This window comes from Magnolia sinica, chromosome 12 (assembly GCF_029962835.1).
Source record: "Magnolia sinica isolate HGM2019 chromosome 12, MsV1, whole genome shotgun sequence".
NCBI classification, from domain to species: domain Eukaryota; kingdom Viridiplantae; phylum Streptophyta; class Magnoliopsida; order Magnoliales; family Magnoliaceae; genus Magnolia; species Magnolia sinica.
This window is the reverse complement of record NC_080584.1, coordinates 7,772,671-7,799,891: the sequence shown is the minus strand read 5'-3', so window position 1 is coordinate 7,799,891 and position 27,221 is coordinate 7,772,671. Positions and strand designations below refer to the sequence as shown.

At 39.8% G+C, this 27,221-nt stretch overlaps 2 protein-coding genes across 3 annotated transcripts in view; one reads left to right on the top strand and one right to left on the bottom strand.

Moving 5' to 3' along the window:
- LOC131220870 (uncharacterized) overlaps positions 1-21,286 on the top strand; it is a 29,107-nt gene extending 7,821 nt beyond the window's left edge. Inside the window, exons 3-9 of one of the 2 annotated variants that reach the window (XM_058215732.1) lie at positions 7,578-8,521; positions 10,541-11,837; positions 11,970-12,279; positions 12,744-12,874; positions 16,219-17,075; positions 17,360-17,472; positions 20,716-21,286. In XM_058215732.1, coding sequence (XP_058071715.1) covers positions 7,578-8,521; positions 10,541-11,837; positions 11,970-12,279; positions 12,744-12,874; positions 16,219-17,075; positions 17,360-17,472; positions 20,716-21,028 — 3,965 coding nt within the window. In that variant the 3' untranslated portion in view covers positions 21,029-21,286. Of the gene's footprint in view, positions 1-7,577; positions 8,522-10,540; positions 12,280-12,743; positions 12,875-16,218; positions 17,076-17,359; positions 17,473-20,715 lie in introns of both variants that reach the window. The other variant, XM_058215731.1, reaches the window with a different exon arrangement.
- A 2,902-nt stretch (positions 21,287-24,188) lies between these two features.
- LOC131220357 (tetrahydroberberine oxidase-like) lies at positions 24,189-26,106 on the bottom strand. Its single transcript, XM_058215301.1, has one exon. It carries the CDS (start codon positions 26,104-26,106, stop codon positions 24,472-24,474), a length of 1,635 nt encoding a protein of 544 aa, XP_058071284.1. The 3' UTR covers positions 24,189-24,471.
- Between the last annotated feature and the right edge of the window lie 1,115 nt (positions 26,107-27,221).

Sequence of the window (27,221 nt, the reverse complement as noted above, 5' to 3'; positions counted from 1 at the left end):
TGAGTCAACACTTCCGGACTCCAATTCTCCATCAGGGTCATCTATAGATGTTTGGTGGTTTGGATTGATTCCATTGCTTGTGTTTTCGAGAATAACAATACATCTCTCTAAAGCATTCATTCTGGCTATGGAACGGGCCTCTAGGTCATCCATCCGTTTTGTTAGCAAATCGACCACTTGTTGCAGGGTTGTGACAGTTTCTTCTTGAGGTTGTGTGGCCATCTTAGGATTGTAAGTCATCCCTCCTCTAGTGCGGCGCATAAGACAACGGGCTTTGGCAAGCAAATAAAAATTTCTTCTTCTTCTTCTTCTTCTCTCTCTCTCTCTCTCTCTCTCTCTCTCTCTTTTGAGTTAGGGTTTGGTGATTTTTGAGATGGGACAAGAAAAAAAAAAGAGGAAAGAAAAGAGAAAGATGACGGATGGATGAAGGGGAAGGATGGAAGGTCAGATTGGGATAGAAAAAAAAAGCTTCTAATTTTCCCAAGAGCAGAACTTGCTCTGATATCAATTTAATGCAAACCCGAAAAACAAACCAAATAAATCAATAAGAAGATAAAGAGATTGTGGAAAAGATCCAACAATCCTCTAGCCGGATGCTAGAGATGCAAGACTGTGAGCAAGCTCAACAATCCTCTAGTCTAGAACTAGAGATCACTTTCCCTCCCTTCAACAGCCACCATAGAGAAAAGAAGAAAATTTCATAAAGAGAATATTGATGAAGTTGTCTTATTCCACAGGACAGAAGTCCTATTTATAATCAACCTTACAATCTGTAATAAAAGATATGAAATCTAAAAATCTATGAAATAGGAAAGCTCCTAAGTAACAAAGCTTTCTATATTTAAAAAAATATCTAAAGTAAGGATCTATGAAATAGGAAAGCACCTAAGTAACAAAGCTTTCTAAAATAAGAAGATACTTGGATAAGAAAATGTTTAAGATTATTCCCTGCCTAAAAATAAAGATATGAAAGTGAGCAGATTTCCTAATCTAGAAAATTTAAAAAAATGGAAAGTGAGGATGGTTAGAAAAGGAAGGTGGTCCTTTTCTTGTACACACGTGCAGAGCGTGCACGTGTGGGATGCAGGACGATTGCATCAGCTCTGATTTCAAATTCATTCAATTCAGTACAGACTAAAATCAACTCGATTACACGGGAGTTCAAATCCACATTGCCAAACCAGCCCTTAGATTATGCTAGAGATAGGCCCTAAAGAATAAGACAATCGAATGATATTTTCTTTGAGCAAGTTCTCTTGTTTCTCTATGGAATTATGTTGAGGCCTTGAGGGGGGAGTGGTGATCTGACCTTGCTCATTGTCATTGCATAGTTTCTCATGTGATTCGAACTTTCAATCTAGTGTGCTGAACTTCACTGCAATTAGTTTATTCCTTGATCTAGTTGCATCATCACATTAGGACATGAGTAAAAAAGTTAGGTTGAGATAAAACAGAAGTGGGCCGTGCCTTATGGAACTGTGGGAATAGGGATGCCTACTGTTGAAACCTTCATGGGTCATACTGTAATGTTTACGTGACATCTAACTCGTTCATAAGGCAAGGACATCCAGGATGAAGGGAACATTCAAATACCAGCCTGATCCAAAGCTTCGGTGGGGCAAAGAAGGTTTCAATGGTATGTGTTACATTCCCATCGTTATCTTTGCTGTGGTCCACTTGAGTGTTGGATTGGCCTGATTTTTGGGATGATGTCCTAAAATGAGCTGAACAACAAATGGATAGAGAAGATTTCATATACACATCATGTTGGCCCCCCTGGGGATTTTGTTGCATGGGGTGTCAGGCCAATTAAATGTGAGGAGGTGAGTACACATGCTGACATAGGAGGGAAAATCGCTTTGGTGAATTGCCCCGAGCGAGTTGCCGTGGCATTACTCTCATAATTCATGATTTTTACTAGGATTCGGTATATGTGGAATACATGACACATTAACTTTCCAAAAAAAATAAAGAGGGTCCTGCAGCCTACTTTTTTTTGCCAAGAATAACAACCATTGGTCTGCTATGACCATGGCCCAAAATATCTCCTAGTTTGGAGAATTTTTCCTTTCGACTTGTGGTTGACAAATAGACAGTTGAGAAGAGGAATACAACAATGCTGTACATTCAACTAAGAAGTTTCAAGATTGGCAACCAAGATGTTCTGATCTGGTTAAGTATTATTTTTGAGGCCTGTCCATCCACGACGGACAGCACAGAACAGTGGTCTCAGTTATTGGACGATGGGCCTCACTTGTCAGAATTGAAAACCCGCGTGTGCCATGCAAAGACACGACACATGCATAGGTCATCAGAGGAGAAAATATACAATACATTGCCTGAACCTTCACATAGCATGCATGGGGTTTCATTCTAACAAGTGAATTATACATGGCTTGGAATTCCAAACATTGGCCTGACGAGTCCTACTGAGGAGAATCTTAAGGCATATTCCATCCATATTGGAAGATCCTGGCAATCAATATTAGGGCTTCTTTTTTCTTTTTCAGTTGAATGTGGACAATTGTTGTATCTCTTCTTAACCATCTACCTGCAGGCTACACTTGAAAGGTCAAGATTCTCCTGCTGAGGAGAATTTTAAGGCATACTCCATCCATGGTGGGACACAACAAATCAATGGCCTGGATCACCGAATCACTGGTCCACTCATTTCAGAACTGAAGACCCATGTATATTGTGCTAAAATATGGGTCATGCACCATATGAGCCCTCAAATTAGAATGTAAGGTGAAATCAATTAATCAATGTTGTTGACAATAGAATCTTTTGCCGTTTATAATGGTTGAAAGGATGGTGCATCTTTTGATTTTATCAAAGCAATAAGTTATTGTTATGAAGATATAACTGCCAAATGGCCATCATAATGGAATTCAGAAAAACAAATATGAAAATGATTCCCGGAAGTGGCGGTTGCTTTAAGGCCATAGGGAGAACCCAAAAAGTGTGCTGCACCGTGTAGATCACCTGGCACAAAGTCATGTTGGTCCAATCATCAGGTTGGCAGGGCACCCTTATGAAAATATTGGATAATTTGCATAAGACTTGCTGATGGTCGTCATCACACGAACAGCTCGCCTTATGATTGGACTGACATATTTTTTGTTCCCACCAATATGCGTGGTGGGTCCTGCCATTTGCATGGATATGTTGTACGCATGTGACATGTTGGCATATGTGCTGGGGTGGATGGTACAGTGTTGGTTGGGGGTGTATTTGTTCATTGCTTACATGCACACACTTAGACACTGACTGGCAATTTTGAGGAAGTATCTGTAATATGATGCTAAATGCTAAATTGCTAATATCTAAATTAGTTATCAGCACTTAATCTCCGTACATACAAATGTGCATGCGATCCATACTGTTGATATGCTGGCCCCTCTAGTCGGTTGAGTGTATTGCAATAATCCCTTCAATCAGGTAATCACAGCCATTGATTGTACATTTTGGACTAGAATTGGGTTACTGGTAAAGAGTCGAACCAACAGTCAACATTCAAAGGGTGAGTGTCCACTTGAGGGCTATACATCTCATCATCATCTAAGCCTTATACCACCTAATTGGGGTTGGCTACATGAATCCTGTTCCTCCATGCCACTCTACGTTTGGAATGTCATATTTCTTGGATTCATGATGTGAGTTATGGTGTAAGTTTGATACTGGCTACCAACTTGATGCAACCTTCCTTTATCCGAGGTTGGGACTGGCAATGAGAGCACATAACTCCCATGGATGCAATGTAATAGACTTATATAGGTTTATCACAATCAAGCACTATCTAATAGTCTATTAAATAGGCTGATTACAATTAATGAGTTAGGGCTATAAATAATAGTTTGACTAGTGTAAATTTAGCATATGGCTAACAATGGTAGAACCAGATAGTCTGAACTCTTAAAAATGTAGGGACCAGGAGACAAATGGTCAAAGTGTACTGAGATTGAGTCTTGCACTTAGGGTTTAGCATTGGATCCTTTTCCTACACATGCACAAGCATGCATCAGAGTTCTGAAATCGATTTTGTTGGGAGTATCAGCTGGGCCCCAAAATGATATGAACTCGTTTGTTTTGCTGGGAGTTCTGCTGCATAAATCCTGTTCCGCAATTCCACTCAACATTGATGACAGTTCAATGCCTTCCCGCCTGCTGGTCCATCTGAGCTTCTGCCCCCTTTCCTTTCTCTTGGGATGTCCCTGTTTCGAGTTATATGGTTCTAGGCTTTGTTTCCTTTCTTTTTCAGCTGTTTTAGTGGGTTTTGTTCAAGTTGTATGGTTCTTTTCCTCTTTTTGTTTGGCTTTTGCTTCTTGTTTTGTTTTGTTTTTTTCAGGTTGCCTTTGTCTCCCCTTAATAAATTCAATCTTCCAAAAAAAATGAGTTCAACTTTGGCTGCCAACCTGACACAAACCTCCTTTATCTGGGCTGGGAACGGCAACGAGAGCACAAACGTGCACAATGCAATAGAATATTATATAGGCTTATTACAAGCAAGCACTATCTAATAGTATATTACATAGGCTGGTTATAATCAAGGAGTTAGGGTTCTAATTGACTGATTGGCATAAATTTAGCATATGGCCAACGATGGTAGGATCCAATAGTATTACCTGTTAAAAATTGCAGGGTCTAGGAGACAAATAGCGGATCTTGAATGTGCGCGCTAAGTGTAATAAGATTGAGTCTTCCGCTTAGAAGTTACAGTTTTGCACTGGATCCTTTTCCCACACACTCGCATGCTTGCATGCATCAGGGTTCCAAAAATTGGTTTTGGTGGGAGTATCAGCTGGGCTCCAAAACCATATGAGGTGGGGTATACTGGATCATGTTGGCATGGTTTTTTTTGCCCCTATAAAAATATGGGTGTCATTAAAAAGGAAAAACATTGGAAACACGAATGTCGTTTATTTGTATGTTTGACATGTATTTTATGATGTATTGGATCATTCTTTGGTAAGAAATCAATTATAACATGCATGATTATAATTGTTAAATTGAGAAGAAAGGATAAGAATGTGGAAAGCTTGGAAAATCAGCCAAATAGGTCCTAGTTGAACACAAAAATCAAGTATTATTTGCTGGATGATGGCCCATTATGTTGAATACAGCCAAAAGAAGGAAAAAGACAAAAAGAAGATGAAGTGAATTACTTATTATTATCCCAAAAGAAAGAAAAAGAAAAAACAATATAGAGAAGTAAAGGTTTACTTATTTCCTTAGCTGGTGGACCAGGCTGTTTTAATTCATCGCATCTGCTCGAATCTTGTGTTTTGACTTTATTTATCTTTAAAAAAAATAACCTTGTATTTTTCCATTCTTTATGGGATAAAATGTTGGTAGTTAAGGAACAACATGTTTGTAGGATGCTTGTAGCTAAAATAAGGAATCTTGAGACGGATGATTGGTAAGATGAGGAAGGATAGATTAAGAAATGTATGCATTAGAGGCAAGTTAGGAGTATCACCAATAGCTAATAAGATGAGGGAAATGGACTAGATGGTTCAGCCATTTGCAACAGAGACCAAGAACTGCATTGGTTAGGAGGGAGTTCATTCAAGTTGAAGGCTCTAAAAGGGCAAGGGGAATGCTTGGAAGGACAAGGATGGATGTAATGGGATGACTGTGGTTTAACAGAAGATACGGGCTTGATAGAGTGGATGGCAGAACAGAATTCTTGTGGCCAACCCCAATCAGTTGGGGCGAGGCTTAGATGATGATGGCTACAATTATGATGATGATTGTGTTTTGATCTCCAAAATATGCATGGATCTATCCAAAAATGGGTTCTAGGCTTCCTCTATGCTTGGATTGAAGAGAATATGCAAAAAGAAGAGGAAAATGTGGGAATAAATGAAAAGCGAGAACATGATCCTTTTTGTGCATCTTGGCTTGTATTGGCTTATATGGCGACAATTTCTATGGATCCATGGATTTAAATAGTGATCCAGGTTGAGACTTGCTAGGGAACCGAAACTGGTTCCTGCCCCATAGTGTTCTATATTGGTCTGCTTTGATCAGTTTTGGTCCTGTTTCAGTCTGGTGACTTGTATCCCTTTTGGACTGAAACAGATATGACTAGGTTGAATCAGACGATACATAGTCACATCAGATGATTTTTTAAACCATGTATGGATTTGATAGTGTTGGGAGTTCTATGGGTAACAGATGCACTCGCCTTTCAACTTGAAAACTGCAGTTTTAAGCTTCTTGGTGTAGAATGAGCATTGATCACAGTCTTTTAGATGATGTCATTTGGGCTTTCTGTGCTTCTACTTCTACCTTCACACCTACATATGACAAACACATGCATTCTGTGTCCGGTCTCCTAAAAAAGCAGGCATTCATTAATCTCTAAGTATACCCGTTTTGCACACCTACATGAAAAAAAGAGAAAGAAATGACGTGGACTCCGTTGGGTGTTGAGTTATGTAACTCTGGAGTGAAGGGTGTTTACCTACTAATTCTTTTTTCACTCAAAAGGGTGACCCATTCTCATTTTTTTCGGTTTCTTCCCAAATTCCTCACTTATGAAGCAAAGCCTTTGCCCAATTCCCAGTACAATATGGGACATATTCCTCATTTTTACTGAAGGAATGCAAAATTTTGAAATTTGATATCACCCATTCTTTTCTTAAGAAATGTAATGCATGTTAAATTTATAATCTACTATAACCCTTTTGGTATTTCATGCATGTGCATGTGCTTTGTATTTTTTTTTTTTTTTCCAGCACAATAAAATTTTCTTTGAGGCAGTAAAAAAAGATGGCCCTTTCTTTGCACTCATCACGTGAATGTCCATTTATTTAGAAACGTGAACTGGAAAGTGATTCTGTGGCATCTCTATCCCTTTTTTCATGGTGTCGAACTCAACTCCAACCTCATGTTCCTGACTTGCAAAGTTCAGAATGACTGTGCATCTGTAAGTTCGTGGAATATATTGGTGAACACCTGTACATAAGCATGCATAAATTAGTGTGAACTTTCTATTTGCAATCACCTCTTGCAATGGACTGTATGGATTCATGGAATTTTCATACGATAAGTGATATATTTGGATTGTGCTTTTCTCTCACACCTCTTTTAAGTTTCATAGAAGTGTACGTGTCATTTTTGCATTTGTTTCATCATTCTGTGGATGTCTTTGCATTTGAAGGTTTATTTAAGCCCATCCATGGGCAGATCCACATGGCATACGGCAAGTGTGTGCCTGATCAGAGCTTCCATCATTTGGGTGACACTGTTAAAATCTTCTGGCCTAAAAATCGGGCCATTTCACTACTTAGGAGGCCTGACACGCAAAACAAATGGATGGCTAGAAAAAAAATTGTTTCAACCACTAGTCTATTCGGACATTGTAGCCCACCTGAGGAGTGAAGTAGCCTGAATTTTGAGGCAGAGGATCAAACCAATGTTCTCAACCAGATGGAAAGCTTGGATCTTGAATGTGTGTCATATTGTCTCATGTGCCCTTCTGTTGATGGGCAGGGTTTCGCATGTGGGTGGGCTTGGCAAACCTAGTGCATTTGAGGTTTACTTTGACTGATATGATATTCTGTTTCCAGCATGTGAGCAGGAGAGAATGAGAGCAGATCGACAGAGTGAAGAAAAAGAAAAAGAGTCCCGCACTAGAAATGAATTGGAGAAAGAGGTGTGCAATTTGAAGGCAGAAATTACTGCATTGCAGAACAGAGGAGGTCAAGACGAAGATGGGGATGAACTGCTTCGGTCCTGTGCTTTGGAAAGGGAGGTTGAAATTAGCAGACTTAAGGAGCTTCTTGAGAAAGAGAAAAAAAGAGGTGATTTAGAAAGGAAAAAGGCCGAAACTGAGAAGGTGAAAGGTGCAGAGGCATGGAAGCTTGTGAAAGAGGAAAAGAGGAAGGCTGAAGAAGAAAAGAAGCTTACAGACATTGAGAGGAAAAAGGCAGAGGAATGTAGGGTTTCCTTGGAATCATTAAAGCTTGAAGCTAAAGAAGCAAAATCTAAATTGGTTTCAGAGAAGTTAAAAACAGAAGAAGCAAATAGGAAGGCTGAAGCAGAGAAGCAGAAAGCAAATAGAGAAAAAAAGCGTGCAGATTTGGAGATGGTAAAAGTGGTAGAGCAGAGGAAATGCATAGAAGTAGAAAGGAAGAAGGTGATGGATGAAAAATCCCATGCCGACCACTTGTCTCAACAATTGGAGGAGGAGAAACAGAAGGGCGAAGTTCTACAGAAGGAGATGGAGCAAATCATTGCAGTTGGAAGAGCTAAAAAGTGTCATCTAGTCCCACCTGATGGTAATGTGAAGACTGAAGCTTCCAATGAAAAAGTTTTAAAAGGAAAACTGAAGCTAGAAAAGAAGAAAGTAAAGCATGCTAAAAGGATAGCTAAGCAAGAAAAAGAGCGAAATAATTTGCTACAGAAAGAATTATATCTGTTAAAGCAGGATGCTATCCAATTTTCACGTCGCCTGGATATACTTGATGGTTGCTTCTCTCGCGGCATGGAAGGTATAGATGGTTTGGCAAAGGTACGTACCTGCAACTTGCTTTACTTTTTTTTTGAGCAAGTCTTTGTTGCACATGGGCGATTGTCATTTGTCATAGCTTTTATGGTTTACTATTTCATAGTGACTTCTGACAAAGTGGAAAAATTCATATAAGTTAGTTGTGTTTATACTGTCCTCCGCTATTCTGTACTCCCTTGGTCGATATTCGTTTGAAAAGGACTGCTGAAGCATCCTAATTCCTAACATGATAACTAATGGATTCTAGTCTACTAATGGTTTTTGGTCAAATACTTCTACTGTCTCGCAATCAAGCTGGTCAAGTAATCATCAACCCTTTCATCCTGTTTTTCTTAACATCCTTCTTTAGTTCATGCTCAACCAGTTCTGTTCCATTCTTGCTTGGCCTGTTGAGTGTTGATACTGATGGTTTTGCTTGTATTCACTTCAGTAAGGTGGGTTTCAGAGAGATAATCCTGGAAACAACCTGAATTTTAATGAAGATGAATATGTTATTGAACATTTTGAAGCATGGAAATAGACCATTCATACCCATGGTTGTTTCTGTAATCCAGGTACTGTACGTGTGGTTTATAACCAGTTGTAGTATTCTTTAGTTGTAACATATTGCATTCCTGTCAAATCTTTTGCATAAATCTTACAATCTTGACTAAGGTCAGTATTAGTGAATAACCTGTGTGGAATAGTTTATCATTTGTTAGTTTATATGTGGGTTGGGGCGTAGCTACTATCTGTCATGGACTTGCGTAGCATCTATATTTTCCTCTGCATTTCTTGCTAAAATTGAAAAAAAGAAAGAGAAACTAAGAAGTTACTTTCTTTTCATATCGGATTGAAGGAAATAGTTTCATCTTTTTTTCTTCTTCTTCTTTTTTTTTTTTTTTTAAATTACTTTTTGAAAGAAACAGTGGCATCTTGGATATGGTTATCATGCTGTAAGTTTGAGAGCAGAGCATAGACTTCTCAGTTATAGAAAGAGTGGTCTCCTAATGCCAAGGATACAAATATTTAAGTAGGGTATCTCAGTCATCTTTCTTGCAAGGGACAGTTCATTTGTTTTTTTCCTTCCTTCCTGGAGCACTGCTGCTATACTTGATATTTCAGAACAAGGAAAACATGCTTTCTGGCAATAATAAAGCACTGCTGCTGTGCTAACATTTTCAAGTTCTGGCAGAGGGGAATAGCCAAGGTATTCGAAAACGGTTATGGAAAAAAAATGACCCGCAATGGTCCGTTATGGGGCTGAAATAGGTTTTTTTATTTTTTTATTTTTATTTTTAAAAAGGCCATTGTGATCTGCATCGTAATGGAATACCTTGGGAATAGCCATCGGCTATGTGAACAAATGATCATCTATTATGTTTCTTCTTAGGGCCTGTTTGGATTGGTGCAATCCAAAAATCGGACTTGGAAAGGAAAACTGTGGATGAGGAAATCCACAGAAAAGAATCCTAAAAAGGTTGTTCATATTAGTTTCCATTATTTGCAGGGAATGTAGAATGGGGAATGGTCAAAAAGTGAAATCCGTCTTTCAAAAAGTGTGGAAATGAGGATTATCAAGTTCTTCTTCTTCTTTCTTTTATTTTCCTTTTATTTTATTTTATTTTATTTTTTTGAGGAAAACTGTTTCTTAAGTTGCTTTATGGTCAGAATTGGTGGAAAACATCACATCTGTGGAATGTTTTCTTTTCCATGGTTACTTGTTGGATTCCGCAAGCATGAAGAGAATGTGAGATACTTAGCATATAAGTGTATACGTGCATGCACATTGTGATCCATATGCATGTCTCTCAATGTATGTTAGCAGAAGTTTAAATTAGTCTTCACCTGAGGGTTTTAAGATGTTTCATGCAAGTTGAATTGATTAGCTTTTCAAGAGGCTGGATTAAACATGTTTTACTGGGCGTCTGATTATGATAAAACTGTTTCTTTTATCCTTCCGCTGATTGGCAATAATATATCCAAAATCACATCTAAGTTTACATTGTCATTATGCTAATTCTCCATTTATTTACCTTCCAGATTGGCAACTCTCCAGAGCTACGAAGCAATAGTTTGAATAACAGAATCCTGGGTACACAAGTATGCGATTTGCATTCCCAAAGTGAAAATGAACTAATAAAAACTCGCTACACATCCACAGATGCTTTTGATCATATTGGGTCAAGAGTAGAATGTACAGCGACATTGTTTCCGGTCTCTGGGGGAAGCTTTACTCAACCAATCTCAGGTATTAGTTCTGAATTGGAGTCTCTGATTGGAGGTTCCGTCAGAAACGAGTCACAAAATTCTGCCATATATTCCACTAGCACATCCTTTTCTGATAGACAGTTGATGGGCTCACAGGGAAGAGGTGTTTTTTCTGCCACCACATCATCAAAATTGGCGGAAGATTACTCGAGGCAGGGATCCTTTACGAGATTGTCGTGTGAAGTCACTGATAAGAGGTACCGTAAATCAACAAAATTGGCAGAAGAGAACTCAAGGCAAGGATCAGCATCTCGTGAAGTTACTGAAAAGAGGTACTGTAAAAATCCTGCAGTGGTGGCTGAGGGTAATGGTGGAAGTCTGGTTGACAAACCATCAGGAACTCCAAGTTTGCGTCCAACCCTTTGTGATAGGAGTCAAGTCCTTGACAGGGCGTCTGGCCATGGCAGGAAGAAGACCCAAGATGCTCCAGAATCTGTTATGTGTTTTAAGTCTGAGGATAAGAAGTTGGATTTCTGTATTAAAGATACTCATGCTCCTTTGCAAGACGTTTTGGGTCCTAAGAGTGACATGCCTGCATCAATTTGCTCTCAAAGTGATGGAAACTCACAGCCTTTGCTGCTTCACAGTTTATATAGCAAGAAACACAAGTCAAGAAAGAATAGAAAGGTAGATCTGAAACAGAAACTTGTTTCACAGTATTGTGGTCATAATGACAAGATGGAGCACAAAGACAAGTTGGAAATCGAAGGCAGTAGAGATGCACAACGTAACACTGGTGTGTCGCTACCTGTCACTCCAACAAGTGATGCCTATCATGCATGCAGGGATGAAACAATTTCTACTGAGGGTGACCAATCTGCCACATTATGCTTTGAAGACATGTTTAGAGGGGATTATATGAAGTTACTAGAGTTGGATAATGATGATGATGAAGAAAGGTTCAGGATTGCTATAGAAATGCCTCTATCTCCTACTTTACCTGAAATTGAATTCCCTAAACTTGGGATTTCTGAAGTACACAACCCTAGTCATTCAGTAAAGCGGAGTCTTCCTAGCTTGATGATTGAGGAAGACAATTTGGTGATGCATCGTACGTCTGATGTAATTGGTATGGATATTGATTCCAATAATCATCTTATAGGTTATGATAGCATATATGTTGCTTCCATCCCTGGACCTGGCACATCTGTGGCTGTTGAAGATATTTCCAATGCCACTGATACTTCAGAAATTGTTGCAGGAAGTGATTTCTTTAATGCTGCAGAACCACGACAAACTAGCGTTTGCAATGCCCTGGCATCTGGTACAACAAGTGAAGGTCCTAGCATTCAGCAGCCGGAAGTTTGCTGCATAGGCAGTAATGGAGATTCAAATTGGAGCATTCCAAAGTATTGTGTTGTGTTTTCAAATATGAAGGACGAAGACAGCATTTCTAGGATATTTTGTGCGAGGGAGAACTGTATTTCTCAGAGCTCTATGGTTTCTCAGACACACTGGGTGATCTCAGAGTTTCTGCTTGCTCTTGCATTGGAACGGGGTCTCCTCCTTGAGTAAGTGATTTGATGCCATGCCATGAATTAGCAAATCTTTTTCTAAGGTTTTGCTGTGTCTTTGGAAAATTTGAATTCCAATGAGTAGTTTAGGGCCCTTTTTTTTTTGGTACCTAAAATGTGGTTGAGAGTGCAGGTCATTGGCCAAGAATGATAATGGGATGATAACGGGTGCTACCATTTATCATCTCATTCTCGTTCACCATCACATTTTGTGGACGGGAGCATATCCTGCTGTCTGCATTTTGCCTATGTTACAAATGATTCTGATTCTGCAAAATGCAGATTGTCAGGTGCACATTCACTACCCCATTTTGGAGTGCACACAAACAGCCCCCCTGTATTGGTTGGTATCGACGCATTTATTTCTATTTTTGAAAGACTGGCCTTCTGGTTTCAGTTTCTATCATTTGTTGAATAACATGATAGGGCAGACACTTAACTTTTAATCACTGTTGTTTTAGGGAGAAGGCTTGTGTATTCTTTTCACTGTTGTTGTACAATTTCTCTGTTGGGGTTTCATCAAATTCTAGAATCGTCAAGACTGGAGATGCTGCATGCTTCTCGGATTTCCTTACAGCACAGTTAAATCAAGGTTTGCTCAAACTTTTCACAACTTGGTATTGGAAGGATTTACTATTCTGATATATAACATGTAATTTGAAATTTATGGCCAAGGTTCCAGTGGCTCATTTTCCAGTGTTTGTTAATCTCTAGTCTTGTATGTGTACAATCTCTCCTGTCCAGTACTCCAATCAATCCAAAATGACTCAAATATAGGTTTCAGTTAATGTCTTTCTAGTGTTTGTTTTATGCTCTTGATGCATCAAGAGTGTTCCTTTGTTATCGCTTAGCAATATGCTTCCTGACTTCTATTGTAGGTAAGATTTGCACACTAGCTATGAAAAAAAAGGAGAATAAGAAATAACTGGTTAACCAGCATCAAAGAGCTCCCGCTGTCTCCCACTTCTTATATTCAGCTTGAATATTATCATATTATTCGTTTGATGTAGGCATGATTTGCTTCTGTAGGGAGTCTGTCCTCATTTAACTCAATTGCAATGCAAGGGCCTGTTTGTTAAATCTGAAGTTGGAAGTCTGAATCTGAAATCAAAATCTAAAGTCTGAATCTGAAGTCGAAAACCTAGTATTGAATTTAGAAGAATCCGTTTGTTAACCAACGTCTGAAATGTTTGGAATATGTTAATTTGACACATTTGTCCTTATGAAACAATCATGATTGAATCCCTATCATTAAAATCTTCATGGATTCAATCAAAATGTTTATTTACCAACTTGTTGATAAGGTAAAAAACACCTAGATGAAGAGACCACACAAATATCATCTTAATCCAAAGATTTTGTAGCTCCCAAGAAAATTTTTAATGGTCATTTATCACTTTTTCTTGTACCATGGCCATATGAGATTTGGATCTGCTTCATTTTTTGGATCATGCTAAAAAATGAGCTTTTAGTATGGATGAATAGCATGAATGTAGTCACATACATCACCGCGGACCTCATAGTCAAGGGGATCCAGATTGCATACTAATGACGTGAATAACCCCTAGCTATTGGACGGTATTGTGTGGCCCCCATCATAATGTATGTGTTTTATCCAAGCTGTCCATTTATTTTTCCAAATCATTGTAGGGATTGATGCCAAAAATGAGGATGATCCAAATCTCATGTGGCCTAGAACTTTCTTGGCCCATTAATGGTCACTCACCACTAATTCCTATGATATGGCATACTTGATAATTGGATTTGCTTCATTTTTTGTATAATGCCCCATAATGATTTGAAAAACTGGATGAACAGAGTGGATATAGGATACATACATCAAGGTGGGCCCCACGGTTAGGGCCAAGGTAGGTGGCATATGGCACACCACGCAATCCACTAAACCCCATAATCGGACGGAAGCGGACTGCGTAGTGAGTTGAGTAACTCACTACACTTAGCGTACTCAGTAAACCCTGTGAGGTACAACATGATCTATGTATTTTTTCCGCTTCGTCCATCCATTTTATCAGATAATTTTATGGCTTGAGCCCAAAAATGAAGCATATCCAATGATCAAATGGACCACACCATAGGAAACAGTTGAATTGAAATTCTACCGTTGAAAATTTCTCAGGGGCCACAGAAGTTTTGGATCAAGCTTATATTTGTGTTTTCCATTCATCAATGTCTATACGATCTTATTAATAGGTTGGATGACAAATAAACATCACTGTTGGGCCTAGCTTGGTTTCAACAGTGGAAATCATTATCCTCACTGTTTCCTGTGGTATGATCCACTTGATTTTTGGATATGCTTCAATTTTGGGCTCAACCCCTTAAATTAGATGGAAAAACGGATGAAAGGCATGGATAGAGCACATACATTCAAGGTGGGCCCAATTGAATTTACTCGGTACGATAAGAGCGTATTGAGTAACTCAGTACGCAATCCGATTTGTAATTGGACGTGGATTTGCTATTGTCAGGTTGAGTAGCGAGGTGATGTCACCAAGTTTTGTGGGTCCCATCATGATGTATGTGTTGTATCCACACCATTCATCCATTTGGAGAAATCATATTAGGGCATGATCCAAAGAATGAGTTAGATCCAAACATTGAGTGGACCCCACCACAAAAAACAGTGGGGAGAGTGACACCTACCATTAAAAACTTCCAAGGGCCGCAAAAGTTTTTGATCAAGCTGATATTTTTTTCCCTCATTTCATATTTATGTTAACACATGAACAGGTTGGATCTCAAATAAATATCATGATGGACCTTAGGAAGGTTTCAACGATGGGCGTCACTCTCCCCACTATTTTCTACGGTGGGGTCCACTCCAGCTTTGGATCTGCCTCATTCTTTTGATAATACCCTAAAATGATCTCTCCAAATGGATGGACAGTGTGGATACAACACATATCATGGTGGGCCCACAAAACTTGGTGACGTCACTTCAATAGCGAGTCTCGCTACTCAACCTGATCCGCTCCCCCAAATCCGGGTGGGATTGCGTACTACCCCCACTCGCTAATCGGTGTAGTTAGAGATGACGGTCTCGTCAAATGGCTTTTGGGGCATATTCTGATGTATATGTTTTATCCACACCGTCCATTCATTTTTTCATATCATTTTAGGAAAAATGACAAAAAACAAGTCAGATCTAAGGCTTAAGTGGGCCACAATACAAGCTACCATAAAAAATTTCTTGGGGCCACATAAGCCTCTGATCAAGCTGATTTTTGTGTTTTTCCTTCATCCAGGTTTGTGTGAACTTATGAAGAGATTAGATGGCAAATAAACTTCACAATGGACCCTAAAAAGGTTTTAACAGTATTCATTCCATTCCCACTGCTTTCTATGGTGTGGTCGACTTGAGGTTTGGATATGCCTCATTTGACTGTGATCTAGGATGATATAGAAAAGTTGATGAGCGGTGTGGATCTAACACATAAATCATAGTGGGCCTAGAGAAGTGCCACACGTTAAAAGTTGGGTTGTGTTTTACGCAAAGGAGAAAGTGCAAGGCAATTTTGGAATAAAAAAAAATAATACACGGAGTGCATTCTCCATTCACCGTTAAGCTAGACCTTCATTGCTGAAAAAATTCAGCCAAAATACACTGAGCGCTTTCCACATTCCGTGTTAACAAACAAAACTAAATGATGACTGCTTTCCAATTCTGCATTAAGTCAAAATTTTCAGTGTTACCAAACAGGCCCTAACTGTGTTTAATCTAATGGGAGTTATTTGTCTGATTCTTATCCAAATTTGCAGTCGAAGTGACTTGCAGTCTATCTTGTCTTTGGTAGCCACTGTTTCCTCGTGAACACTTATTTCTTTATTATAATATCTTTGCTTACATGTATACTTTGTTCTGCATGATTACGCTGTTTTGCATAGCTCATACAGCCTTTTATCATCTTCTTGCAGTGATTTCTGATGTGGAGACAAGATATGTGCTTTTAGAATTATGTCAGCGTGATATCCTGTTCAGCCTCATAGAGGATTTCCTTGTTGATGGAAGAGTTTTGGTATATAATGATGTCCATGGTGAAGCATTCATTCCTTGTGCTTCAGGAAGTGAAATTGCCTTTCCAGGATGCAGAGATTTATTTGTCTCCAGAATAGCCACTGCCGATCAGTTAGAGGCTGGAGGCATTATATTAGCATCAATTTGCTTAGCAACTGACTACATAGGTTTTATTTGTGAGGCTTCTTACAATATTCTTCGAATGTGCAAAGGTGATTCTTTTTGGATTCTGACAGTGCTGCATATTTTTGCTTCTGTTTGTCGGAAGAAGTACTTTCAGCAGAGAAACTACAGTTTGGTGATGACTTCCATAAAATCTGTTGTTTTATTCCTTGAGAGTGGAAGTGACTCGGTTGGAACTCTATCTTCTTCTTGCCTCCATTCAGCAAGGGACAATCAGCTCAGGTTTTCTCCATGTGTGCAATGCCCATTTGCAGAAGGTGCACTTTGCGTAGACAAAGTCTTGCTGTTGCTTATGGAGAAACTAGAGGATTATGCCATCTCAGTGATCAGACATCAACATCCAAAGAAATCAATTACTTCTTCAATCTACACGGTGCAAGCACAAATAGAGGGAGATGAAAAATGTGTTGGGGACAGAAATGACACTGATGGTCTAAATATGAGCGGGAATGTGTCTTGTTGTTTAGTTAACGGTGAAGGGGTCGTTGCTCTGAAAGCCGAATGTGGGGCTGAATCGACTTTGTGTCAATTAAGTGATATTGTTTCGTTGGTGGAGCTTCTTTCATGCCACATGGTATAATATCTCTTTCTTTGGTTCACACTTGGTAATTTTTTTCCTTACAATTTATAATTTTAGGTTAGTCTTCGGTCGACTTTCACTAGTGATTTTATGACAGCAATTGGATCTTGGCAATGTTGGGAGCCTCTTTTGGTCATTCTGTCATACTGTTTGTTACTTTGTTCTTTTCCATTTTGCCTGTCCCACTCTCTGATATGCCTTTTTCCTTTCAATTATCTCTCGGGTCAAGAGAGTTTATTCTATTCTGATGCTAAGCCCGCTTTCTTTTTTGCATTCAGAGCTGGGATTGGTCATACAGCAACATCATTCCCCGTCTGCTGAAACTATTGGATTCATGCATCAATGAGGAAGTTTCGGCTGCTATTCTTGTACTGATTGGTCAACTGCGGAGGTACATTTTGTTTAATTTCATCATACTTATTTTGATTGCTTAGTTTCATGATATATAGCAATGCACGATTCTAGGGCCTTTGTTAATTTTCTATTATACCTAGAGTTGGGCATATCTGACCCGATCAGGTAGATCCGACCCGAGCAGACCCAATCCTACCAGTTCCGAACCGATCTGACGGTCTGGATCGGTGCGGATCGAGTACGGGTATCCAGATCCGACAAGGTTTTGGATCGAGATCGGATCATGGTCAATCCGGACCGATCTGATCCGAAAACCCGATCCGAATGGATCTGGACCGACTCGACCCGACCCAATCCGGAGTTGTCATTATCAAAGCTTCTACTTATCCCTTTGGTATGGTCCATTTGAGCTTTGGATATGCATCATTTTTGGGCTCAACCACTAAAATGATATGGAAAAATGAATGGTCAGCGTGGATAAACCACATGCATTCATGGTGGGCCCCAACAGAGTTTACTCAATACGATAAGAATGGTATTCGCTGGTTTGCCACGCACCGCCACACCGGCTATAGCTATTGTAGGCTGTAGCCTGTAGGTACGTGTCGTGCGAAGGCGAGCACAGACGCTCCTCGAGCTCCACGTTGTATGAACAGTTCAAAGGAGATTCGTGATTCGTGATGTTGCACCTAACCATTGGTTTTCTCTTCACTCCCATCTTTCTGTGGATGCATGGCCCTCCATGTCATTGTTGCACATGTGGCACGTATAAGTGAAATCATAACTGTTCATTCAGTGAGTCTAACTTTAGATGTGACACATATCTGAATCACATATTTTTGGATGATCCTAGCATTTAATTTGATGTCGTCCTAGTTTTCGGCCAGAGGACAAATGTTAGCGATGGGTTACATTCATGTTTTTTTATAAGATGCTTAGGATAGTCCGATCAAAGGATTTTTTGGTGAGTGGGTCATCTATTGTGGACCCCACAGGATTAATGGTTCGGATGATTAGATCATGCACCATTTGTACAGTCCATGACATGGGAGCATGGAAATTCCATGCACCGGACGGGTATTGGATCTCTTCCTATTAAACATCCCATCCTCTGTATTTAATTTTCTTTATGTTGTGACAATGAAACTTTGGTAAGTCTTGCACGGATCTCCACACGCGGCACGTGGACGGGATATCTCAACCATGTATCACATGGGCCTCTTTATTTAGATGGACTGGGTCAAAAATCTGGACGGTGAGCTCATACGTCTCGTCATGCATGTGTGAAAACAAATGGACGGTCTACGAAGATTCGTAAGGCATCCCACGCTCACAACGACTTACTTGCACAGCACGTAAACACAGTTACACAGCTGTATGCGCCTCGACTTCCGAGTTGTACGAATGGCTCACATGAGATCAATATTACATGGCCCACAGTGATGTATTTATTATATCCATACCGTTTATCTATTTTTCGTGAACATTTTAGAGCATATGAAAAAAAAGATGAATCATATCTAAAGCTCAAATGGACCACACCGAAAATAGCAGCGATGATAATGATTTTAACCGTTTCAAAAAACTATCCGAATAGTACCCAACCCGATCCGACTCGGTTTTTCTGACTGAGTCGAACTCGGTTCGGGTCAGGCCAACCGTGCATCGGATCGGTTCGGGTCCGATGTCCCGGACTCGGCCCCGGATCGGATCAGGTTCGGGTTGGACCATGTGAATTTCGGACCGAATCGGGTTGAACCAAATCTGATCCGACTCGGTCCAATGCCCAGCTCTAATTATACCTTGTAATTTACTTTTCTACCTGGACTAGTTGACCAGGAACTCCATCAAAAATCTATAATCTGAAACTCTGTCAAGCTCCTGAAGCTTTTACTGATTTTTTCTTGAAAACTGAAAGTAATCACCTGTTAGCTATTGGGATAGCCTTGTCCACTGATTGTCAGTACTTCAAAAATAAGGAATTCACCTTGCACCTATTATGGCCCGTTTGGACAGACTTCCTTACGAGGGGGTTATCCAAAGAAAAGGGTCTTCAAGCCTGCTTTTTTGGTTGACTCACATTGGTTTTGGCGGATAGCCTTGTCCGCTGATTGTCAACACTTCAAAATAAGGAATTCGCTCTACAACTATTATGCCTCGTTTGGACAGACTTCCTCAATAGGGGGTTTCCAAAGAAAAGGGTTTTCAAGCCTGCTTTTTCGGTTGACTCAGATTGGTTTTTGCTGAGTCAGCATCTTAACACACATTTTGTCAGGTAGGAGATGAGAGGGGGTTTGCACAGTGAATCCAAATGCAGAACCTCAACTGTTGTTTGGATCAAAATGGGTTTTACGCCTCAAAACCCCCTTCACAGTGTGTCCAAACAGGCCCTTAACATGTAGGGGCGGCAGTTATTACAGCCCATAATTGGATTTGTCTTGATGTTATTCGGACCCGGGTTGTGCTATCAACTGGACACTTCACGCACATGTGATGTGTGCCTTCTCGAGCTGTGCTGCAATGCCTTGCTGCCTCAGTAGTTGAGAGGAAAAGTATACCATGTCCAGATAATACTGCCAGCATGTAAAGTGGCATGCATTTATGTTTATTGTTTACTGTTTATACCATGGTTAATGACTTACATGGTTGCCAAAAGTTTTTTATTTTAATTTTTTTTTAATAAATGTTTTGGCCATAATCCTGATAAATTAGCAAATATATTGGTTGCTAGGAATTACTTGAAAATTGTCATACTTTTGTTTGAAAGTTGGGTGCTTTACTTTTGTTTGTTTGAAAGTTGGGTGCTTTACTTTTGGAGTTCTGTGGAGCTATGCGATGCTTTGCCCCATGATTGTTGCTGAGTTTCATCTGCATTATGTGGACCAAAACATGGACATGGAAAGCCCCCATGGAATCCTTTAAGAAAAAAGAAAAGGAAAGGAAAAGTGCGGGATCCATCATTAGATCCATTGTTTGGTTTGGAGTGTCGTTTGGAGCCCTTGGAAATCGACATTTAAACATGTTTCTTGAAAGGAACCAAGATCCATGTTTTCCGTGTAAAACCTTAGAAATGGAAATTGATTTCCATACATCTTTGTTTTTTTTTTTTTTTTTTTTTTTGTGTGTGCGCGGGTGTATATAGATATTCATGGAAATTGATTTCCTCTCCAAAGTTTTCATTGACCCAAGAGGAGGCAATCATATTTCTTCTTCCTAAATTAAAAGCAGATTGACTGTCTTCTATTTAAATATATTCATTAACTCATCGTGTTTTTGTCAGGCTTGGCATTGATGCTGGTGGATACGTTCAGAAGGGGCTTGAGGAATTGCGATTTAGCTTGTCCACGTTTTTGGATGCAAACATTACGGGAGAAAGGGGTCTTCCGTTTCAATTTTCAGCTGTTCATGCTTTGATTGATCTTCTTCCTTTTGGGTTCGAAGAAGTCATTCAGAAAAATATGGAGCTTTCAGTCGATACAAGCCAATCTGCTCATGCGGAAGCTATAAGGAAGTGGTTTTCTCAGCTGAGCAAAGAGCAACAGGACTTGTCAATGAGGCTTTTCCAAACTGATGATGAAGGGAAGAACAGGTGACATGCTTTCACTGCATCGATCATTCAGTACCATATGCTCTGGGGCACACATGCACCCTATATCCAAATTCCGGTGATATTGGATTTCTTCTTCATTTTTGCTCGCTGCCTGAGGAAAGATATCATGTTCGGTAATTAATGTTGAGAAATTTTGCTTCAGACACAAGTTCTGTCTGTTGAGGAATTTTGCTTCAGACACAAATTCTTGTCTTCTTAAACTGAGTGGTATCTGCAGTATTTTGCCTAGTTTTGAGCTGAATATTGGAGTATTGGCAGATCTGTTTCATTGAGTTGTTGTGGCATTCATGTGTCGGCTTCGGGAGATACTTTGTTCATTAGCACGGCTTTACAGAGCTGATCTTTGTTTTGTATCGTTCAGGCCCCAGCTGGTTGAAGACTAGTCCCAGTGAAAATGCATTGAAGCCATGGGTGCGGTTTTTTACCTTGTAATTGCTGGAATGTTGCGTTAATTCAGAGAACGTGAACAGCAACACAAATGGGTTTCCCGTGCACCATTGGATTGTATGCGAGAATGGGCAGCTTGGGATTTTGTTATGAGAAGTGTGAATTTTGTGCAATGCTTTCTGAAATGTCACATTTTTGGTTCTCAAGAAAAAATAAAATCCTATGCCTTTCCCATTATTAAGCGGCATTCTTGGCAGACTAAAGAGATAATTGGCTGTTTCAATTTTAAAAAGAAAAATACTTTTAAAGAAAAAAGATATTGCCTGCTTTTTTCATTGAGGCAGGTTTCTCTACAAGTCCTTGCAGAATAAGCTTAGGGGTGTTAGGCACCATGGAAATAGTGGTAATAGGTGGTGGAGGCGAAAAGTGTTTGGGGAGTCATACAGCAGTGGCAAATGGATTTGTTTTACTTGTTTTGAAGTCTTGGCTAGAGGCGTGTTTTCAATCCCCATTATAACCCATTATCATGGATGATAAGCACCAAAATGATAGTGGCCTTGACTTTAAGAATTGGTGGGACGGGGACACCAACCCTTGATTTTTAGGGTCTACCGTGATGATTATGTTGAATCCACTCAAACTGTTAGATACAAAGATAAAATGTAGGCATTGGGATAAAAAATCAAGCCCATCCTTGATTCAAATGGGCCACGCAATCACAAATGGGGCTAATACTTGGGCCTATATCTAGAGAGAGTAATGCACCTGGTGATTGGGCTGAATTTTACATAAACATCATGGTGGGTCATGCCCTGCAATGTTTTCAAGGCTTAGATGGGTTCATGACTATTGCATGGAAATGACCCATAGTTGACTTCAAGAATATCCACCTTGATCTCTAAGTGCGCCACCTAATTTTACCGGTAGAGCCCAAAAATATCTACTTGATATTTGGGCCACAAAATTGAGTACATCACTTGGTGATGTTGGACTATCTTTGACAAATTTTGACAAATTTTTAAGGCTTATAAGGGTATGCAAGAAAATGGCTAAAGTTTTAAGAATGCATGGACACTACCTTAATGTTTACATGAAATTTACCTCGATCACCAAGTGTGTCATTCTATTTTAGCCTTAGTCATAGGGTCCAAAAATCAGCCTCTTTTATTATTCAGGTGGGTTTTATGAAGGGAGACTATTGGGAGAGGGACGTCCTGTGTACTATATCCAATTGTATGGTCAGCTTGAATCAAGAATAGGGCTGATTTTTTAGCCCTACAAGAATCATTGAGTAATGCACCTGGTGATTAGGGTAAATTTCATATAAACATTATAGTAGGCCACTTGAGAATTGGTAAAATGCATATCATGGGTATAAGAAGGTACCCGACACAAAATTTGAATTCATATTGAATTTATATGTATAGTGCAAAATATAACGGAAGATTCCATGATAATTGTAATTTAGATTTCAATTCACATGAATCAATGCTGCCAAACAACCCCCAATTTTGTAAAGCATTCATCTGTGTATAAGAAAAAATGAAGAAGAAGAGGATTTAAAATGAAAGAAAGAAAGGAAAAAAAAACAAGAGGATTTAAAGGAAAGATGGGAGTCATAAGCAGATGTATTAACCAGAAAGAAGGTAACTATGACGACCGTTCCTTACTATTTCCCTTGTGATGGCCTGATATAAAGTCCTTAGCTTCTAAATTTTGAGCTAATGCAAAGAGTATTAATCACACTGTCATTCTGGTGGGCCCTACTGCCTCTTTCATGGTCTCTCAATTTTTCATGTGTCTAGTTAGGGTGTGGTCTTGGCTACACGTGTCAAAAGAAATGCCTTGCATGTGTCATGAAATCTCAACCGTGTTATATATATATATATATAGACACACACACACCCACCCTATCCTAACTAATGTTGTGAAGACTAACTGTGAGAGCAAAAAATGTCAATTGCAATTGGTGTTTATTTATTTATTTTTATTTTTAATTATATATATTGGGTTAGCTTGTTAATAGAGGGAAGCCAATTGGGTACTGAGTAAACTCCGTGGGGCCTCCGTGATGTCTTATCCATGCCGTCCATCAATTTTATCAGATCATTTTATGGCACTAACTGAAAATTTAAGCACATCCAAAGCTCACTGGACCACACCACAGGAAATATTGCCAATTGAACGTGGTTGAAAACTTTTTGAGGGGCACAGAAGTTTTGGATCAGGCTCATGTTTGTGTTTTCTCTTCATCCATGTATGTATCACATTATGAACAGTTTTGATGACAAATAAACATCAGTGTTCCTTATGAAGTTTTTCAACGGTAGACATCATTATTCCTACTGTGTGGTCCACTTGAGTTTTTGAATATGCTTCACTTTTGAACCCATCCTTAAAATGAGCTGTAAATATGGATGGACGGCATGGATAAGCCTCATACATCAAGGTGGGCCCCACATAATTTCGCTATACTAAGAAACTCAGTACCCAATCCACTTCCATAATAGAGACATTGCCTGTGTGGGGCCCGCCGTGGTGGGTGGATGTTTATCCGCTATGTTGGATGGTCTACTAAAATAACACATTAGAGATATTGTCTGTGTGGGGCCGGCAGTGGTGGGTGGATGTTTATCCACTATCTTGGATGGTCTACTAAAGTAACACATTAGAGGAGGAAATATTGCATGACAAGCACTAGCACACAAAGATGTATGCGTAAACAAATATAAATATCAGAAATTTTAGTATTCTGCTCAATCATCAAACCTGCATTATTTTTGCTCATATACAGTTTTCCTACATGGGCCCCACAGTTCAGTGATCCAAACCTCTGATCCAACGGCACTCCTAGATTAGAGCGTCCTAAACGTTGGAAATAAGACCAAATATCAAAGCTTTATTATGTCCCAATCTAGGGGACTTAGGGGTTTTCCCTCATCCACAATTTGGCTGATCGGATTAACGGTTCAGATCATAGAACCAATGGGGCATTTGCTGATGAGCAGGATCGACACCACAAATTCAAACCAATGCTAGCTACTCTATCTCCTCTTCCATCCCAACAAGAGGTGGAATGCTTTGCTCAGACCTGAAGAAATTAGTGGGGTCCACCACACCCTTCACTCGTGCCAATCTCTTAAAGTTACCGTTGAAATACTTGCTACCCCAAATCCTAGCCGTTGAATAGCTTTGGTTACCTTCCTCATTCACTCCCAAATCAAGATCCCTATAGTTGAGATAAGCACCCCTTGGAGAACTTGAAACATGTGGGCCCAAGTACTCATACAGCCTCCTAATCCAATCTATATGCTTCTTCGACCCCTCACCAGCATCTCTTTCCCCCCATCTAACCATGTATTGTATATTGTACAAATACCCTCTCCTATATGGGAAAGGAATCTCAGCCGCTGATATCTCACTCATCCTGCCACCCAAAGGGTCCATGATCATGTACATGTTCTCCTCCTCCAACACCCTCTCCCAAATCCCTTCCAAACCAATTTGAGAAATGGGTTCCTCCACAAAGTCAGATTTACCTTTGTAGAAGACCTTCTCCTGGAGTCCTCTATCCAATAGGACATCTATGGAGTGTCCTGGCCCATATGGGAGTCCTGCAAAATATAGGACTGATTCAATCCAAGACATTGCCAAACAGTCCTTTTGCTCCAAACCCAATTCAGGAAAGTTCTTTCCCATCATGGGTAGGAGTTCTTCCACAGTCCCAAGAAACAAGGAATTGAATAGGACTTTTACTGTCCTTGATGTTTGGCCCACTACACCCTTTGGTTGGATGATAAGTCTGATGAAGAGATCTTCACTGAATTTGTCTGCAATGGATTGCCATCTTTCCACAAGCTTGGTTGCACCTTGTTCCAAGGTCTTGGAGATAGTGAAAACAGTCACAGTAGGTGGGACATGCACCAGCTTGATCTTCCAAGAGAGAATTACACCGAAGCTCGATGCACCACCCCCTCTAATGGCCCAAAACAGATCCTCACCCATGGATTTTCGATCATGGAGCCGTCCATCGGCATCGATCAAGTAGGCATCAAAGATGTTATCCGCGGCGAGGCCATGTTTCCTCATCATGGTTCCTAGCCCGCCACCGCCAAAGTGTCCACCAACGCCCATGGTGGAGCAGATCCCTGCCGGGAATGCAAGCGAACCATTCATTTGCATGATCTGGTAGTAGACTTCACCAACCGTTGCGCCAGATTGGACCCACATTGTTTGATTTTCAAGATCAACAGTGATCGATCGGAGGTCGACGAGGTCGATGATGATGAATGAGGCATTGTTGAAGTGTACATAGGATAGCCCTTCATAGTCATGGCCCCCACTTCTGACTCTGATGTTCAGGCCATGAGTTCTGGAGCAGATGATGGATGCTTGGATGTGGGATGAATTTGTGGGTGTGATGATGAAGAGAGGTTCTGGGGTTGTGGGGCCCAGGAACCTGAGGTTTTGGATGGAAGATTGGAGGATGGAAGTGTAGGAGGATGTGTTTGGAGTGTAGATGAGTTGGGAGTCTGTGGAAGGAGTTGGAAAATGGGAGGAAAGGCATTGAAGGAAGTTGTTTTGGATAGGGATGGAAATTGCAATAGAAAAGGAGAGAAAGATGAGAGAGGTGAGAGTAAGGTGTGATGAAGAGATTGAAAGGCTCATTTTCATATCTAGGCTGTGAATGTTGGCCTGAATTTTATTGCTTTTATAGAGGAAAAAATAGACTTTAATCTGGGTGTGTAAAATAGTTTATACACATGCACTCAGGAAATGTACACGTGGCATAGATGTAACTCTGTTCGAACCGTCCAAATTGTGGGACCCGATTTAGACGGATCCAAAATCAAATTTTATACTGGACAGATGTATTAAAATTCTGATTGTTACACCTGTCCTAATTCGGATTTCTATAGTTGGGCCCCACTATTTGAATTATTTAGATTGAGTTGCATATTTGACATGTGTAGAACGATGAGTGCATGCGTATGGGAGTCATGGTTGCTTTTTTTTTTTGAAGGCGTCATGAGTGTATGCGCATGTTCTTCATCCGCTTTAGCGTACTTTTGGCAACAGGGATGGAAAATTAGTACCGTCCATCTAATTCTATCCGTCGGGAATAGGCTAGTTTAAAAATAATACAATTAGGATAATCATATCCTCCAATTTTAACTCATTTTTTATACTGTTGCAACTAAGAACTCTTAACAGATGGATCGGATCATTCAAATCTGCGTGGAATTTAAGCTTCGATCCATCCATGGAAGGGCCCCACTGTTTGATCATTCTAGATTTTCCATTTCTTCTGCTACATTAAGGGTCGAAGATGGGTTGCGCATGAAAACTCAATAGAGAAGATTCTACTGGATCATTTTCCATTGCATTTCTCACATGAACTTTTTTTTTTGTTAGCTTTGTTGGCTTTACAGAGCCTTAGAACCGTACACACCACAATTGTTGGCTTTACAAAGCCTTGGGAGATAATTCAAAACACCTCACAAGAAGGGAAATAAAAACAAAAACACTCTCTGTATTGAAAAAGCTTTCAAGCTTGATGTTTATTATTATTATTATTTTTTATTTTTTATTATTATTATTTTTTGTTTTCTATTTTCTATTCACTTTGCTTGCTTAGAACGTACAGCACCCTACTATTTATATAGTAACTTGCTACCTTGTGAAATACCTAATATGCCCTCATTAATTACATTTATTCTACCGGTTTCATACGTTTGGTAATCCACCAGTCACAACACGTGCAAAATGTGGAAATTCCAAAAACCATA

What these genes read in the sequence shown, in the direction of transcription:
- LOC131220357 (XM_058215301.1), bottom strand. Translation starts at nt 26,106, where the DNA reads ATGAAAATGAGCCTTTCAATCTCTTCATCACACCTTACTCTCACCTCT.